General features: G+C 40.2%; 1 protein-coding gene across 1 annotated transcript in view; it reads left to right on the top strand.

Annotated features, from left to right (window-relative positions):
* The first annotated feature begins 2,476 nt into the window (after positions 1–2,476).
* TMC2 (transmembrane channel like 2) overlaps positions 2,477–14,915 on the top strand; it is a 51,812-nt gene continuing 39,373 nt past the window's right edge. Inside the window, exons 1-7 of the mRNA XM_074943262.1 lie at positions 2,477–2,522; positions 2,838–2,885; positions 6,180–6,516; positions 8,526–8,681; positions 10,740–10,830; positions 11,846–11,927; positions 12,064–12,170. Coding sequence (XP_074799363.1) covers positions 2,477–2,522; positions 2,838–2,885; positions 6,180–6,516; positions 8,526–8,681; positions 10,740–10,830; positions 11,846–11,927; positions 12,064–12,170 — 867 coding nt within the window. The remainder of the gene's footprint in view (positions 2,523–2,837; positions 2,886–6,179; positions 6,517–8,525; positions 8,682–10,739; positions 10,831–11,845; positions 11,928–12,063; positions 12,171–14,915) is intronic.

The following is a 14,915-nucleotide window of genomic DNA, read 5'->3' as shown; positions in this document are numbered from 1 at the left end:
TAAGGAAGAAATAAAGCATGCAAGACATTTTATCCTCCTAGGTAAACCAACCCCATATACTAAGAAAAATAGAGGATTCAAATCCTCATTGCTAAACAAATGTGAAATAAATTAGCCACATTATACAAGTATATAAATCCATGTCAAATATACATAGACTATTTTGTGGTCTGTTCTCTACTCTGATTCTGTGATGCATGCACACCGCTGTAAAGGGAGTCCTGGTATGCAGTGTGCCAGACCTTTCTTTCCCTGATTCATGCCACTTCATACTGCTAAGATAAATTAATCCTTCCTGTCGCATGGTCTTTGACCGCTAACCTTGTGATGCCTTTGCATCCATGTGCCTACTCTGAAGATGCTCAGACCACTTCCCCCGTCACACTAATAGGAAAAAGATATCGCTAGTACTTAAGTACTAGCAAGAGGGAACCCCTGGATATCAAGTATTCTGTCAAGTGATTTTTGTATGTGAAGCAGTTATAGATTTTCTCCAGGTAACCCTGGAGATGTGTCAGACCCTGGAGATGTGTGATCACTAACCCAGCAGGTGCAGCTGGACTGAGAGCTTGTGTGTGTTACTCAATGGCTTCATGGAAGACAAAACCAGCAATGCTCCCAGGAGATTAAAAATTGTGCTCACACCCCAAAAGGAACAGAACTCTTCCATTTTTACCATGCTCTTGCCCCTGCATTTCAGCCTTAGAAAAAAGCTTGCTCTAATTTGCGAGGAGGATAATGCTGATCAGGACATAATTATTTTGTTCATGCAAATCTGATCTAACACGGCTAAAGCAAACGAAGTAGAAGATGAGGTGAAAGGGTCATTGTGACACATTAGGCAAAATCATGGATGGGAACGCGGTTAATCTGAAAGGGCTGCAAGACTGAGGCAAGGGTAATCACTCAGATAGCTGTTAATAAATCCCTTTGATAAAAAAATAATTGTGTGCCATTGCATATGCCTTCCTACATACACGCTAACAAGTTTAATGAGGCAGATACTGCAATATATGATGATCGCTAGCTTTGAGGAGGACAAGACTGCCATTTCTAAACGTGTGATTACTGTTGATGTGAATTGGATTCTGGTATTATTTCAGTTTATAAAATCATCAGATGACATGCACCTAGGCTAAGCCTCTTTCCTCCTCACAGCATGAGACTGTGGAATTACCGAACTTCATAGTTTAATACATTTGCACGTCTTTGGCTTAATGAGTGGAGATGGTACGTGTGCACAGAGAGAGAGAGAGAAAGAAAAGCAGCAGGGGCCATCTATGGGCAAGAGAGTGAGCCCTTGAATTGCTGCTTCTGTGAAAGACAACCTCTTTCTCAGGAAAAGGTTATACAGACAAGCCCTGAAGACATCAAATTAAACTGCATTTCCAGTGAACCTTCCATGCCATTTATTCCAAGGCACTTTTGAAAATTATATAATTAGCTATGAGTGTACCAAAACAGGGCTTGAGCCTGCAGCTACATTTTAGAGGATGAATGAATGATCAGTTACTAGCTATGTGATTAGGTGGAAATCTTGATGCTTAACCCAACAGTGAAGTGGTCATCTGACCCTGCTCTCAGCAGCTATACGCTCAATGATCAAGACCACCACCATTAGGCAGAACCAGTGATGCACACAGAGGAATATATGTGGGATCTGTGCTTGAACGTAGCTGGTAGGCACTCATATTGGCACCATCTTGTTCTTCAGAATCTCAACTTTCATTTAAAAAAAAAAGTCGCTGGTTTTTAGGGTTGGAAAGAAGACACTAGGTTCACATTTTTGAGGTAACTGACGCAGCACCTGCAGAGAGCCTGGAACAATAGCTCTGAGAGGCATACGTGGAGCCCCACTGCCCTAACACCCAGTCCTGTGCTTCAGTTATTAGACTACGTGTCCTCTGTAGGAATGTACACGGACGACAATAGAGGACCCAAAGATCTGTGCCTGAGAAGTAAAACATCGACTGGGTTAAGATGGTCATTTGATGTTTCTCCCTTATCAATAGGGTTACATAAATCGATGCAGATAAGAAAGATATTACAGTATGGAACTAGATACTCCCAAAGTTTTAGTGTACATGCTTAGGTCAAAAATGGACATGACTTGTGTCTGCATGTCGTAGGATACTGCTGAGTATCCATCAAAGGGCTTTCCTTCATGTTTAAATAATGCGATGTAATGTAACACTGACAGGTGCTTTCCACACTGAAAAAGGATCGGAGCAGAAAAGGTTTGGATTGGATTGTTGTAGAGTGTGTGTCTCCCCTTCCCCCAAGTTCAGACCCTGAAGTTGCTGTCTAGCATGCAACTGATGTCAAAGTGAACTAGATACAGCTTCTTGGATTGCTCGCTTTACTGCACAGCAGCATGGAGACAAATAATTGGACTCTGAAAGAGGGGAAATAATAACCTACTGATAATTGGTGTGTACACCGTACAAGGGCTACAGTGTTTCTGGGGGAAAAAATCATGGGGAGGAAAAAGAAATGTGCATTACAGGTCATCATGGAAGATGGTTAGTATGAACAAACAACCATTTCAGTTTTGATATATTGTACCAGTTTTACCAAATATTTGTAAAAATGTGTCTTAGGGCTCCACTTTGTGCGTGTTAATACATTTGATATTCTTTTGTGTTGGGAACTTTTTATTAATTCACTTGCAAAGAGCTAAGAAATATTAAGGACTTCATAGCATAAAGATACAGTAGCATATCATTAAACAGGGCACTCTGCGGTCCTCAGCCAGTACTTCAGAACGACAAGTGTAAAACATCGTATGTGAAAATCCCAACAACAAATTCAATTATTCAACATGCTTTGTCTTGCAGTTGGAATGGAGATTGATGGACAAGTGGAAAGTGACTCAGAGAGCGAAGGTAGAGTGGACAATAATAGCTGCTGTCTTATTTGGAAATACACAATGAGAGATCTTTTTTCTCCAGAGCTTTATTTTGTGATTTGACTTGCTACACAGTGGTAATAGTCTAATGAGGTATGCATGGTTATATGCAGTGTTGTTGTAGCCCTGTTGGTCCCAGGATATTAACAAGACAAGGTGGGTGATGTAATATATTTTAGTGGAGTGAAAGCTTCTCTCTCACCAACAGAAACTGGTCCAATAAAAAGATATTACCTCACCCATGTTGCCTCTCTACTATGCATAGTTAGATTTCCTACCTGGGTAGTTGACTTTGATGATGATGTTGTGCAGGAGAATGCTCCTAAACCTGGCTGTCCCCTTCTCTCTGTGTCACTGAGAAGGGATGGGACCCAAAATGAAGCTTTCCTTGGTCTGCCACAGTAAAGCAGGCCACACTGTGTTCCATGTGTGGTGTGATGTGAGTGAATTTATAGGATAATGCAAACACCTAGAAACTGTCACCTTTCACTGCTTTTTATGTAATTCTTGTCATTACAGTAAGGGTGAGTGTTCGTTACATATGACTATGAGGCGAGAGAGGTAAAGCCAAGATAGATTTAGGACAGACTAGCAACTCATGGCAAAAATCAGGAAAAGCCATAGACCGGATTTAAAATTTTTAAAAATACTCTCACAAATACAGTAAATAAAGAGACGTTGCTAAGGGCTAGGATTGCTGGGGTAGTGGATGGTTTTTGGTGATAGACAGACCCTCTAGACCACAGTTCAAATCCAGCTTAGGTAAATAGTAACTGAAAATCATCATCTGATGGCCTCTGTGAAATCAATTGATAGTCTTAGTCTAGTTTCCAGTGGACAAGGGAACCCACTAGAGCTGGTTAAGTTTTTTCCATTAGAAGCAAGAAGCCTTTTGAGAATAGTTTTTGGTAGTTTCACAATTTCCCTCTTTTTCATCTAAACCAAAAATGTCAATATTTTGAACTGGCTTTTTTTTTTAAACCCTTTCTCCCCACTATTTTATTTTTTTATTTTAAATTTTTGTGTTTGCCACTGAATGCAGCAAAACAGGTGATCTGTAGAGTTTTGTTTTACCACTTAATCTTTTCTTCCTCTCTCTCCCCATCCCCCCATTTTCCCTTCTGCCACTCTAACTTTTCAGAGTGTGTCCACCTTTGGAAACATTCTAGAGAGGCAGAGTTACAGACTTTTCATTCTTCCTTTTGCCACTGTGTAACATTTCCAAAGTTGGAGACATTTGGAAAATTAGTGGCAGAAAGCAAAAATGAAAGTGAATGAAGCCTTAGAGAGGGTTTGTTTTAATCCTCTTTTTGCCACACAGTTAAAACGGGGGTGGAGGAAGAAAATTAACAACATTTTGGGGAAAATATGTTGTAATATTAAAAAAGGTAGAAACACACGTTCCATTTCAAATGCTGCAAAATGGAAAAAACTTTGAAATTATATTTTTTTCTTTTTTGCAAAATAATGTTTTGATCAGCTCTAGTATCCACATCACAACCTTTACAAATTAGTGTCTCTGTTGACAACAGGAACAAGAAAATGAATGTACATAGAAACTGGTCTACCTTTTCCTCCCTACATCATTCCTCTCCAGGTAATGATTACAGCTTATTGAAGGCGGAGCACGGAGAAGCTTATTGCTGTCTACTTGTTCTGCACTGACAAGGGACCTCAGTCTCCAGGGCTAAGAATCAAGCCACTTTCATGCACATTAAATTAACATGCTGTTGTCTAAAGTATAGCCAATTGGTTGACCACACTTGAGATTCAATATTAAAAATGTTCTAGAGACCAAATCACCAAGCCTAGCCAACTTATTGTCTAGAAACAGAGCAGTACAATACACAAAAGAAAGAGTTAATATGTTACCAATGCTTCCAAGAAGCAGTTTTCACAGCATGCACTCCACCTTATATAGAAATATGCTTTCAAAACCAGTCACATATATTGTGAGGTTGTTTACAAATTAAAAAGCGCTTTATAATTCACACAAGACCAAAATTCACCAATCAGCTTTTACTTTGTTTTTATGTACCATGCTGTACCCTTCTCATTTTCTGTTTTGGAAACCATATCCAAAGGTTAGAGTGGTGAAGGCACTCCTTACCTGCACCAGGACATAGAATGAATGTATCTTGTGTTTGATAGGTTTCATATTTGCCAAAGCTCAGTTCAGCTTTGCAAAGTGCTGTGGGATACTTGGCATGGATGAACAGAATTATTGGAAGAACATGATACAAGTCAGTTAGCATAATGACCCAGCACTCATATTTAACAATAACATATACAATATTAGTACCATGCACATAATACCTATTAACATGGGGTGGGGGGGTGTAATCTGTAACATAGGTGTTGGCTAACAATGCAATTTTTTACAAGAAAAGTAGAGTAAATTAAACAATTTGCTTTCACAATTCTGGCATATATTTAAAGGTCAAATTCAGACTAAGGTCAGAAGGGATTATCATGATCATGTAGTCTGACTTCCTGTACGCTGCAGGCCACAGAACCTCTCCCACCCACTCCTGTAATAGACCCCAACCTCTGGCTGAGTTACTGAAGTCCTCAAATCGTGATTTCAAGACTTCAAGTTACAGAGAATCTTCCATTTACTCTAGTTTAAATCTGCAAGTGACCCATGCCCTATGCTGCAGAGAAAGGGGGGAAAAAACCAGGATCTTTGCCAATCTGACCCAGGGGGAAATTCCTTCCTGACCACCAAATATGGCAATCAGTTAGACCCTGAGCATGTGGACAAGACCAACCAGCCAGACACCTGGGAAAGAATTCTCTGTAGTAACTCAGAGACCTCCCATCTAGTGCCCCATCTCCAGTGGTTGGAGATATTTGCTGCTAGCAGTCACAGATTGCCTACAGTGTCATGTAGCCAGTCTCATTATACCATCCCCTCCATAAACTTATCAAGCTTAGTCTTGAAGTCAGTTACGTGTTTTGCCCCCAGCGCTCTCCCACTAACTTTGAAAGAACAGGGTCTGGAAATGATTTCTAGCTTTCAGCTCCTAGGATCCATTGACACACAAACATGAGTTTCACGATCATCAGTGGACACTGTGTGCACATGACCAAAGCTAAATGCAGTTCTCAGCCTGCTTGTCATCCAAAGTCTGTGGAGGTCAATGGTAGCTTGTTCAGACACCAGCGGGGTTTGGATTTGGCATTCTGTCTGTACTTTTTGAATAAAGGGCAAATCTTTATTGCACCAATATAGGCTGTTTCCAAAAATACTTGTTTTCATCAATTGCAGAGGATGAAGAGGGGGAAAAGGCAATCAGAAAGCAGCACTCCAAGGAAGCCATCAAGTCAAGTGGACATGAAAGGAAAAAGCAAAATAAGAATGGGGAAGAAGCTGAGCTTGAAGAGAAAGCTGAAGCCCCAAGGCAAAAAAGAACTACTAAGAAGAAAAGTCACAAAATGAATGACAGTGATGGGGAAAGTGAAGCAGGGGAAGCAGCAAGTGGGAAGAAAAAGAGAGAGAAAAAGGCTTCTGGCAAAGACCAAAAGGAAGCAGAAAATAAAGAAAAGCAAACAAACAAGAACAGGAAGGAGCAGGATAAGAAACAGAAGAAAAACCCGGCAGAGAGGTACTCTAACAATCCCCAGACAGAAACCTACATAGTAGAATCTCATTTTTGTTGAATGCCAGCTTCCTGGGTAGCAGGTTCATGAAACTGTGACGTAGTGGTGCAGGTTACTATAACATATTACAGTAAATTATTACTTGTAACAAAAATTTAACCCTGAAAAACGAGAGAGTTGTTTTTCTGGTTAAAATGCAAGCTAGAATCTTCTTCTACCCCAAATACGATCATAGAATTAAGTATGTAATGGATTCCTAATGTGTAAGTATTGGAGCTAGAAAAAAAAGTCCTTTTAAGGAAGGCAACTGAAAGTAAGCCAGAATAAGCTGGACACATGATAATCCTAAAAGGTTAGAATGGATCTCTTAGGTTTTACAGACTATTCCCCTGCAGTTTTCCTTCGTTCCTTTGTCCTTTCCTTTTCTTCTTCACCCAGACTATTTATATGCTGTGTCGTCTGGTTATCATGTTTCTCGCAGCGATCATATCTGGTTAACTGTAACAACCCCACTGGCAGTCAAAAAGGTCACATGATACTTATGAAGACGGTTGAGTTACTTTACAATAATAAGAACAAGAAAAGATCTGCAAGACTGAATTGGAGTTATGGTTGAATCCCCAAAACGACACCTGTTTCCACTAAGTGTTTGTTAGTGTCAGCTCATGTGATGCCAGTGAAACTTAAGTTAGGTGACAATAAAACAATTCATTTAAGGTCTAATTTTGCAACACTTACTTTGGGCAGTTCTTAGGCAAGGAGCATCAATAGGACAACTCAACATCAAGGCTCCAGAATTGAGCCTTTTATAAGTGAAGGTCAAGACAAAATACATGTGCCAGATTCTCTGCTGATGTAAATCAGCATAACTCCACCAAAGTCACTGGAACTATGCTGATTTATAGCTGAGAAGCTGGTCTGGGACTGATCAAGGTCTAGTATTTATATAAAGCACACACCCCTCCCTCCTAGGTCACTGTTCTGAGAGGACTTGTGTCCTGGGTGAAGGTAACTATTTTTATAATTGAAATGTGGCAGGCAATGTCTTTCATCTGGTATTCTGTAACCTGAAGCATTTGCCCAAAATCTTCGCCTTGACTTGAGCATCTTAAAGAAATTGGATCATTTTGACTACCACATCACTGTGTCAATTTAGTTGGTAGCACGGTCACATTTGGGCCAGAAAGGCGTATGCTCAAATTTCCTCCCTTGGTTTGGATTCATCACATGCAGTATTGATATTGAAGGACAGCACCAAGTGGGGAAAATATTATGTGAACCCTCTCTAGTAGATACCAAGATTAAAGTTAAAAGATCCCAGAGAATTTTTCAAAGAGCGACAGAAAAAAATCAGTGTCTTAAGTAGAGTTTTCCTCCATGAAAATTTCAGATTTTGAAAATTTCACAGGAACCAAAAATCAAAACCAAATTTGGATCAGGGAATTCAAAATGTTTTGTTTCGATAATTTCAAAGTGATTGATTTCAATTTCTATCTTTCTTTTTTAAAATGTTTATTAAATAAACTTACCCTAAATTAACTTACATTTCAAAATGAAAAGTTGTTTTGAACCCAAAAGAAAATGGAATCCTGCTTTGGAAAAAGGTAGCACCATGGGGCATTTCAGCAATTTCAAAATATTTTTTTAAAAAAATTTGAAACAGGAAATTTGTCAAAAATGCCGCTTTCCTGAAAGTTTTCAATCTGCATTTTCTGAAAAAAACAAAAACAAAAAAATTACATTTCATCAAACAATTACCAACCAGCTCTAGTCCTGACCAACATTCTCCCCCACTCCCAAACATGGTATGGCATACAAAGTTCTCTCTGTTATTGTGGAGTATATAATGGCTGCTCCATTTTTTGTTCAGGTACTGAACACTGCCTGTGTCTAACTCACTGGTCTGCAAAGTGCTTTATAATCCCTGAAGTGTATAAGGTGCTATATACAACTACATTTTATTACATTGTGTGTGTGATTTTTTTCCCCTGATTTTACTCTACTCTCGTCCTAGCTCTTCTTCCTCATCTGCTTCCAACTCATCTGATGAAGAGTCTCTGTCAGAGGAAGAGCTGACAAGGCTAAAGGAACAGGTGGAGGAAAAGAAAAAACTAATATCTACCATGAGGAACAAACCTTGGCGTATGGTGAAGAAATTAGCATTGCTCAGGTAGCCCAGTCCATTCCCAGCTATTTATAGTTTTCACAGTAGGAACCACTGAAGCTAGATCTTGTGTTTAATAATTGTTGATGCACATAACATTTTAGGATTAAATCATGCTGTCATCATCCCAAGAACCCAGTCTTGGAAAAGCAACCAATGGAATTTAGCCAGCATGATTTGGTTTAAATGAGAAGGGCTTAGAGGCAGGATTCTGTTGTCTGTCTCTGTAACTAGAGAACAGATGTTGAGCAAAATCTGTTCAACTGATACCCAGGCTGGGATCATTCTGCCTTTTTATTTAAAGGCAGAGAATGACTTTCAGACTCCCTGTTAAAGCTAACTCTGTGCCCTTCTTTGCTTATTCATGCCTACTGTTATATAGCAATCAGAGCAGCATGTCTCCATCTTACTTTACACTTCCTGGAGCATTGCTGCTTGCAGGTGACTTGGAAAAAAATACAGTATTGTTTACAGCCAAGATAACATTGCCTGCCATCCCACACTGTACGGGTGAGCAATGCAGATGTTTATAGTGAATGCAATGAGCAAACTGTGAGACTTGTAAGACGGATTTTGGGTCCCCCCAGTCAATGTCAATGAAGGAATGGCTCAGAACCCCTTGATAATTGGCTGAGGGACCAGCACTGATGATGGTAGAGAGCGGTTTTAACCAAACCTAAAGTCCACTTCCAAGGAGAGAGAATTTCACTCCTCAACATAACCTTGCAAAAAGTCCCATGAACCCACTGGAGGGTGAGGGGGAGAAATGGGTTCACTGTTTTGTGTTTGCCTAGAGGCTATTCACAGCACCAGCCACCCATGGTGCCAAAGCAGGCAGTAGCTGTGGCACCTCCCCTCATCTGCTCCTCTCTTTCACTCTGAAGAGCCAATCTGACCTTCAGACACCTGGCCCCTCTCACATCAGCAGCACGCAGTTTGATTCCCACAGATTAGTTACAGCAGCCTGGTCCTTCCCTTTGCCGCTCCTGACCTGGGTCCTTGGGGGAGGCGGGAAGGGGACTTCAGCTCTCTGTACCTAAATTTCCTCATCTGTAAAAGGCAAATAATCATTTTTGATCTCCCAGGTGGGTTGGGAAGGTCAGTCTGTTGTTAGTTGTAAAGACCTTGGAGACCCTCAGTGTGAAAGGTGTTACAAAAAGGCATAAAGTATTACATTTTTATATAGTGTCCTAGCAGCTGAGAGGTTGCCTGGGATCATGTTTGACTACACACTCACCTCTTTGTCCCCAAAAGAACTGCAAAGAACAACTGAGAGGGAAGGAGGGCACATATACCCACTCTAATTTACTTAATCAAACTGCTCCATTACCTTGGCTGTGCAAGAATATTTAATGAATAGGTTGGAGTACATAACAATAATACTAGTCTATCCAGGGATCTCAGAATGCTTTACAATCAGTTAATTGGGACTTATAAACACAGCTGCTGTGAGCTAGGTAAGTATTAATCCCATTTTACAGATGAGGAACTAGAGCAAAAAGAAAATAAAGTCAACATTTTCAAACATGGGTACCTAAATACAAATTTGGGGGCCTCTCTTTAGGCATCCAAGTTTTAAAACATATCCACAAATGACTGGCCCAAGGCTACACATTAAGAAATTCAGGAACAGAACCTAGACCTCCTACCTCCCCGGCATATGCGTTAACTACAAGATCATCTTTCCTTCCTTTCTTCCTTCTGGACAGCTGCACTGTTAAGAAAGTATAGAAGGAAGAACCAGACTTCTCCCATCAGTATGGAAGGAAGACCCAGAATATGAATGCTGTTGGAAAGGGAACCAGGTGACCTTAGGTCTACGTATGAGGAAACTCAAACAGAGGGATATTAAGTTACTTGTTCCAAAAATCACACCAGAAATGTTTGACAGAGCTGGAAATAGAATCCAGGTCACCTGACTCTCACTCTCTTCCTCCCTTTGCTAACAGCACAATTCACAGAAATTAAGTTACTGTACAACATTCTCTGCACCCAGTGCCTTCTTGGGGAAGATTCTTTCAATGTTTTAATGTAAACATAATCACCTTTATATTTTTGAATTAGGGAGGCACAAGCTTTTGTAGAGCAGTTTGAAGGAGCATTGGGAAAGGGAAAGGGGAAAAAATTCTACGCATACAAGATGATGATGGCAAAGGTAAGTGCTGCCGTAATGACAAATAGAAGAGTGGATGCTTGGTCACTAACACAGTGTATTTTGGCTACAAGCAATAAACTCACATTGGGCAAAATAGCCACCATTACAGAAGCCGAGATAGCACTCCTGTATGTATTTTAATTCTCTGAATAGCTGCATGTTTCCATGGTTCCTAACCAAATTCATGTTTACGATTATATGCAGGATATGAGCCAAATTCTGCCCAACTTATACCTCATACAGCCTCCCTACAGTACAGGAGGTTGCAGAGCATGTAAAATCAGGGGAGAATGAGGGTCTCTGGGTGTGGTCTCTCACAGGTTATAAAGTTATAAAAGTATTGATTGCACTAAGGATTGGAGAGACAGCCAAATCCAGGCATAGTATCCTTCGCTTCAGTGGAATTGCGCCACTTTACAAATTGGACCACTGAATAGGAAGATGAACATGGAGAATTGTGACTTCTCATTGCAAGACTAGAGTCAGTAATTAAGTTATTGCTTGCATGGAGATTCCACTGATTTGAGACTTTAAAAAAAAAATAGATCATGTCCTGTTCCCATTGACCTCAGTGAGAAAAGAATCAGGGTTGCTATTTGTCAAATGAATCCTTCTTTTAAATAGAAATGGGCCCAAATCAAAGCCTCACACACAGATCTGAGTCTGCAGCTTCAACCTCTCTCTCTGTCAGTGGGTTAAATCCCAACACTAACTCTGATCCCGCAGAAACCTAGCAAAGTTAGGATTCAGGACCTGAATTTGAACACCTGAGTTTGGAAGTGTTTGGATTCAGGGTTTTGATGTGGACTGTTACAGAAGTAAAAAAGGTCAGACCCAGATGGAAAACTCCAGGATTTGGTTCAGGCTCACCTCTGGCTTTAAAGTTTGCTATCAATTTTTAATAACTCAACTAAGCATTAACTTTAGGAGCTCCTTAGACAAAGCAACCCCAGATTCCTCTCCATGACCAGTTTAACATTATATCTCTATTTGAAACACTGTTTTCTTGTTTCAGAAATGGGTGAAATTTAAGAGAGACTTTGACAATTTTAAGACACAGTGTATACCTTGGGAAATGAAGATAAAAGAAGTAGAGAGTAAGTGCAACTTCCATTTAGACTGAGACATGACTAAGATATTTTGTTATACTGTTTTGTGTTACTTCAGATAATCTCTTGGTCACTGAGAATCTTACCCGCCCACAGTATTAACCACTGTCTCTTTTTGTTTAAGGTCACTTTGGTTCCTCAGTAGCTTCTTATTTCATATTTCTGCGATGGATGTATGGAGTAAATCTGGTCCTTTTCGGTTTAATATTTGGACTGGTTATAATTCCAGAGGTAAGAGTTTAGGCCCCAATCCTGCATTCAGGTTCATGCAAATAGTATCTTGTCCATAATAAATGTCAAAATGAGATTGATGGCATATTGTTACTTATTTCCAATTGTACTTTGTTACTTCCAGTGTTATTACATCTGGTAATGTCACATCCAGTCACGTCATCATCCTTATCTTAACTCATGATCAATTTCTTATCTTCTGCATCCGTCTCATTTTGACATTCACTAGGAGCAAGATACTGCTCATGCAGGCACAGAGACCTTGGGCTGCCTTACTGATAAATCTGTGGATAATGTCACTTCATGATGCTCTATCTTCCTGGAATGACAGCATAAACTTCAGTTTTACTTAGCCTTAGTTAAAATATGGTAGAAGATACACCTTATGCACCTATTTGGATTTATAGTAGCAAGTTTGGCTCCTGTTTTTGAAATGTGGCTTTTGTGACTGTCCCTAAATCCATATTTATCACCAATGGAAGAGATTTTCTAAAGCATCTTAAGAGACTTAAGACCAGAAGCCCCACTGAAGTCAATGCCTGATAATCAGTTAAAGTCCTCCACTCACCGCCAGGATGGCACCTCCTCCTGGTTATTCTGGGGGAACAGCTCATGAGTTCATAGAATCATAGAATATAGAATATCAGGGTTGGAAGCACCAATCCCCAATTTTTGCCCCAGATCCCTAAATGGCCCCCTCAAGGATTGAACTCACAATCCTGGGTTTAGCAGGCCAATGCTCAAACCACTGAGCTATTCCTCCCCCCTTCCCATCACCCCTTCTTGTGGTTGCACACTGTCTCTCAGTCTCTCTTTCTGGGTCAGCAGCCCCTCTTTCACTCCACAAGCTGCTGCCTCTTTGTGACTTGACCCTCCAGCCAGGTCACCAAACATTTCCCCTTCTGGGATTGGAAAGTCTCTTCCCACAAACAGGCTCAGGCAGCCTTCCCATTCACTGATTTGTCATGCCACTCCCTCAGTGGCTGGCATGGGAAACTGGGCCCACCCTCTAACTCTGCGTTCTGGCATAGGGACCCTCTAGCCAGCAGTTAAGGCCTGTTCCATTTCGACCTTGCTGCTTTTCCCTGACTCCTCTGCTACCTTTCTTACTCTCCCGCCCCCAGGTTTGCCAGCCCAAATGTACCTCCCTTCTCCCAGGGAGTGACTGCAGGCTTTCCCAGCAACCCCTTTTCTGTGGCCAATTTCCTGCCTTTATAGTCCCCAACCCAACTCATTTCTCCTCAGCTGGGCTTCCTCATTCAATCAGGGGATTGCTTAGCCACTGGATTCCCCTTAGCTATGACTTGTTGGGTTAATTAACCCCCTTCTCAGTCTGCATTAACCCTTTCAGGGCAAGTGTAGGGTGAATACCCTTTGAAAAATCCCACTCTTAAGCAACTAAACATGGATTTGGAAGCCTAATTTTAGGCTCATATTGCTGAAAATTTTGGGCTGAGTGAAAAACAGAACTCAAGAATTCTATTGGCTTCAAGTATAGGCCATCATATCTGTAAGAAATCCAGGATGTACTTTTCCAAAAGTGATTAAGTAAACCATAGTGACAATATGACACTGTCAAACACATTTCTTAATCCCGACATTCTTGTAAAATATATATCTTATAGTAAAGGTAACATACTGGTAATATTTAATTACACGATTGCCTGTTGAGGAGTTATAAAATGTACGTACAAAATACTTAATGATGTGGTTTAAAAGTTCTTACTGGTGCTAATGTTCTTATTGGTGTTAATTTGACATCACTGCTTGACTAGTAAGTGGTAAGTCTGACTAAGGTTTGCATAGTTTCTCAGGTTGTTTCAAATTAAGAGGACGCATAAAATAAATAAGAGTTGCCAAATCCTCTAACAACCAATAATTGTTGGTTTCCAAAATACCCCCATTTTCCACATCTTAAGTCAGCCAGTTGTTTCTTCACGAGAAAGGGTTTTCTTGTTACTCTTTTCCATTGTTATTGGAGGAGGCTTGGCCAAAGAAGAGTATCATGGAAATACTTAGTTATGCCCCTTTTAAAAATAGATGTGTGTATTTAGCTATAGAATACTATGGCTCAGTTTCTGTGTGCTGTGTCTAAGGGCTCTGCTATCCACCAAGACTGCCAGATGTTCTTGTTCAATGCAGGTTATTATAGAAGAAAGATAGTGTGTGGTCTCTGATAGAGATTGCAATTTTTTCCCCTCCTTTAATTGTGTTGTTTGCTTTATCTAAAATAAAAGCCATTCAAATTGAAAGTATCCTCTGAGCATGGACAGGCATAACCACTAAAAGTGAACAGTACAAATGCATTTTCTTTATTTACGAATTGTACATTTCTGTATGATGAAGTAGTTGTGCCTGTTTTGTCTATACAGTATGTGTATTATTCATGGTGCATTAAACTGTTACAATGTATACAGGAGCTGGGCAATAACCATTTAATTATAAATGGCTTTAAAACTAAGTATATAACCCTTGCAAAACAAATGCATTAGAAGCGATGGACGTGCTCTGTCTGCTTCATGCTGCAAATGTATTCTAAACTATTTATGAGCCATTTAGACTTTGCTGTGCACTGGCCATAGCCTACTTCTAAATATATTAACTCTTTATGACTCCTTCATAGACAACCCTTAAATTAAAGGGTTACCAATCAATTCTGATAAATCTTGGTCTTGCTGTAAATCCTTCCCTGCACAATGCTATTGGGAGATGCCATGGCATTAGTCTGTTCTCATGTCACCTTCC

Source organism: Natator depressus, chromosome 2 (assembly GCF_965152275.1).
Source record: "Natator depressus isolate rNatDep1 chromosome 2, rNatDep2.hap1, whole genome shotgun sequence".
NCBI classification, from domain to species: domain Eukaryota; kingdom Metazoa; phylum Chordata; order Testudines; family Cheloniidae; genus Natator; species Natator depressus.
This window is presented reverse-complemented; position numbering and strand designations above follow the sequence as displayed.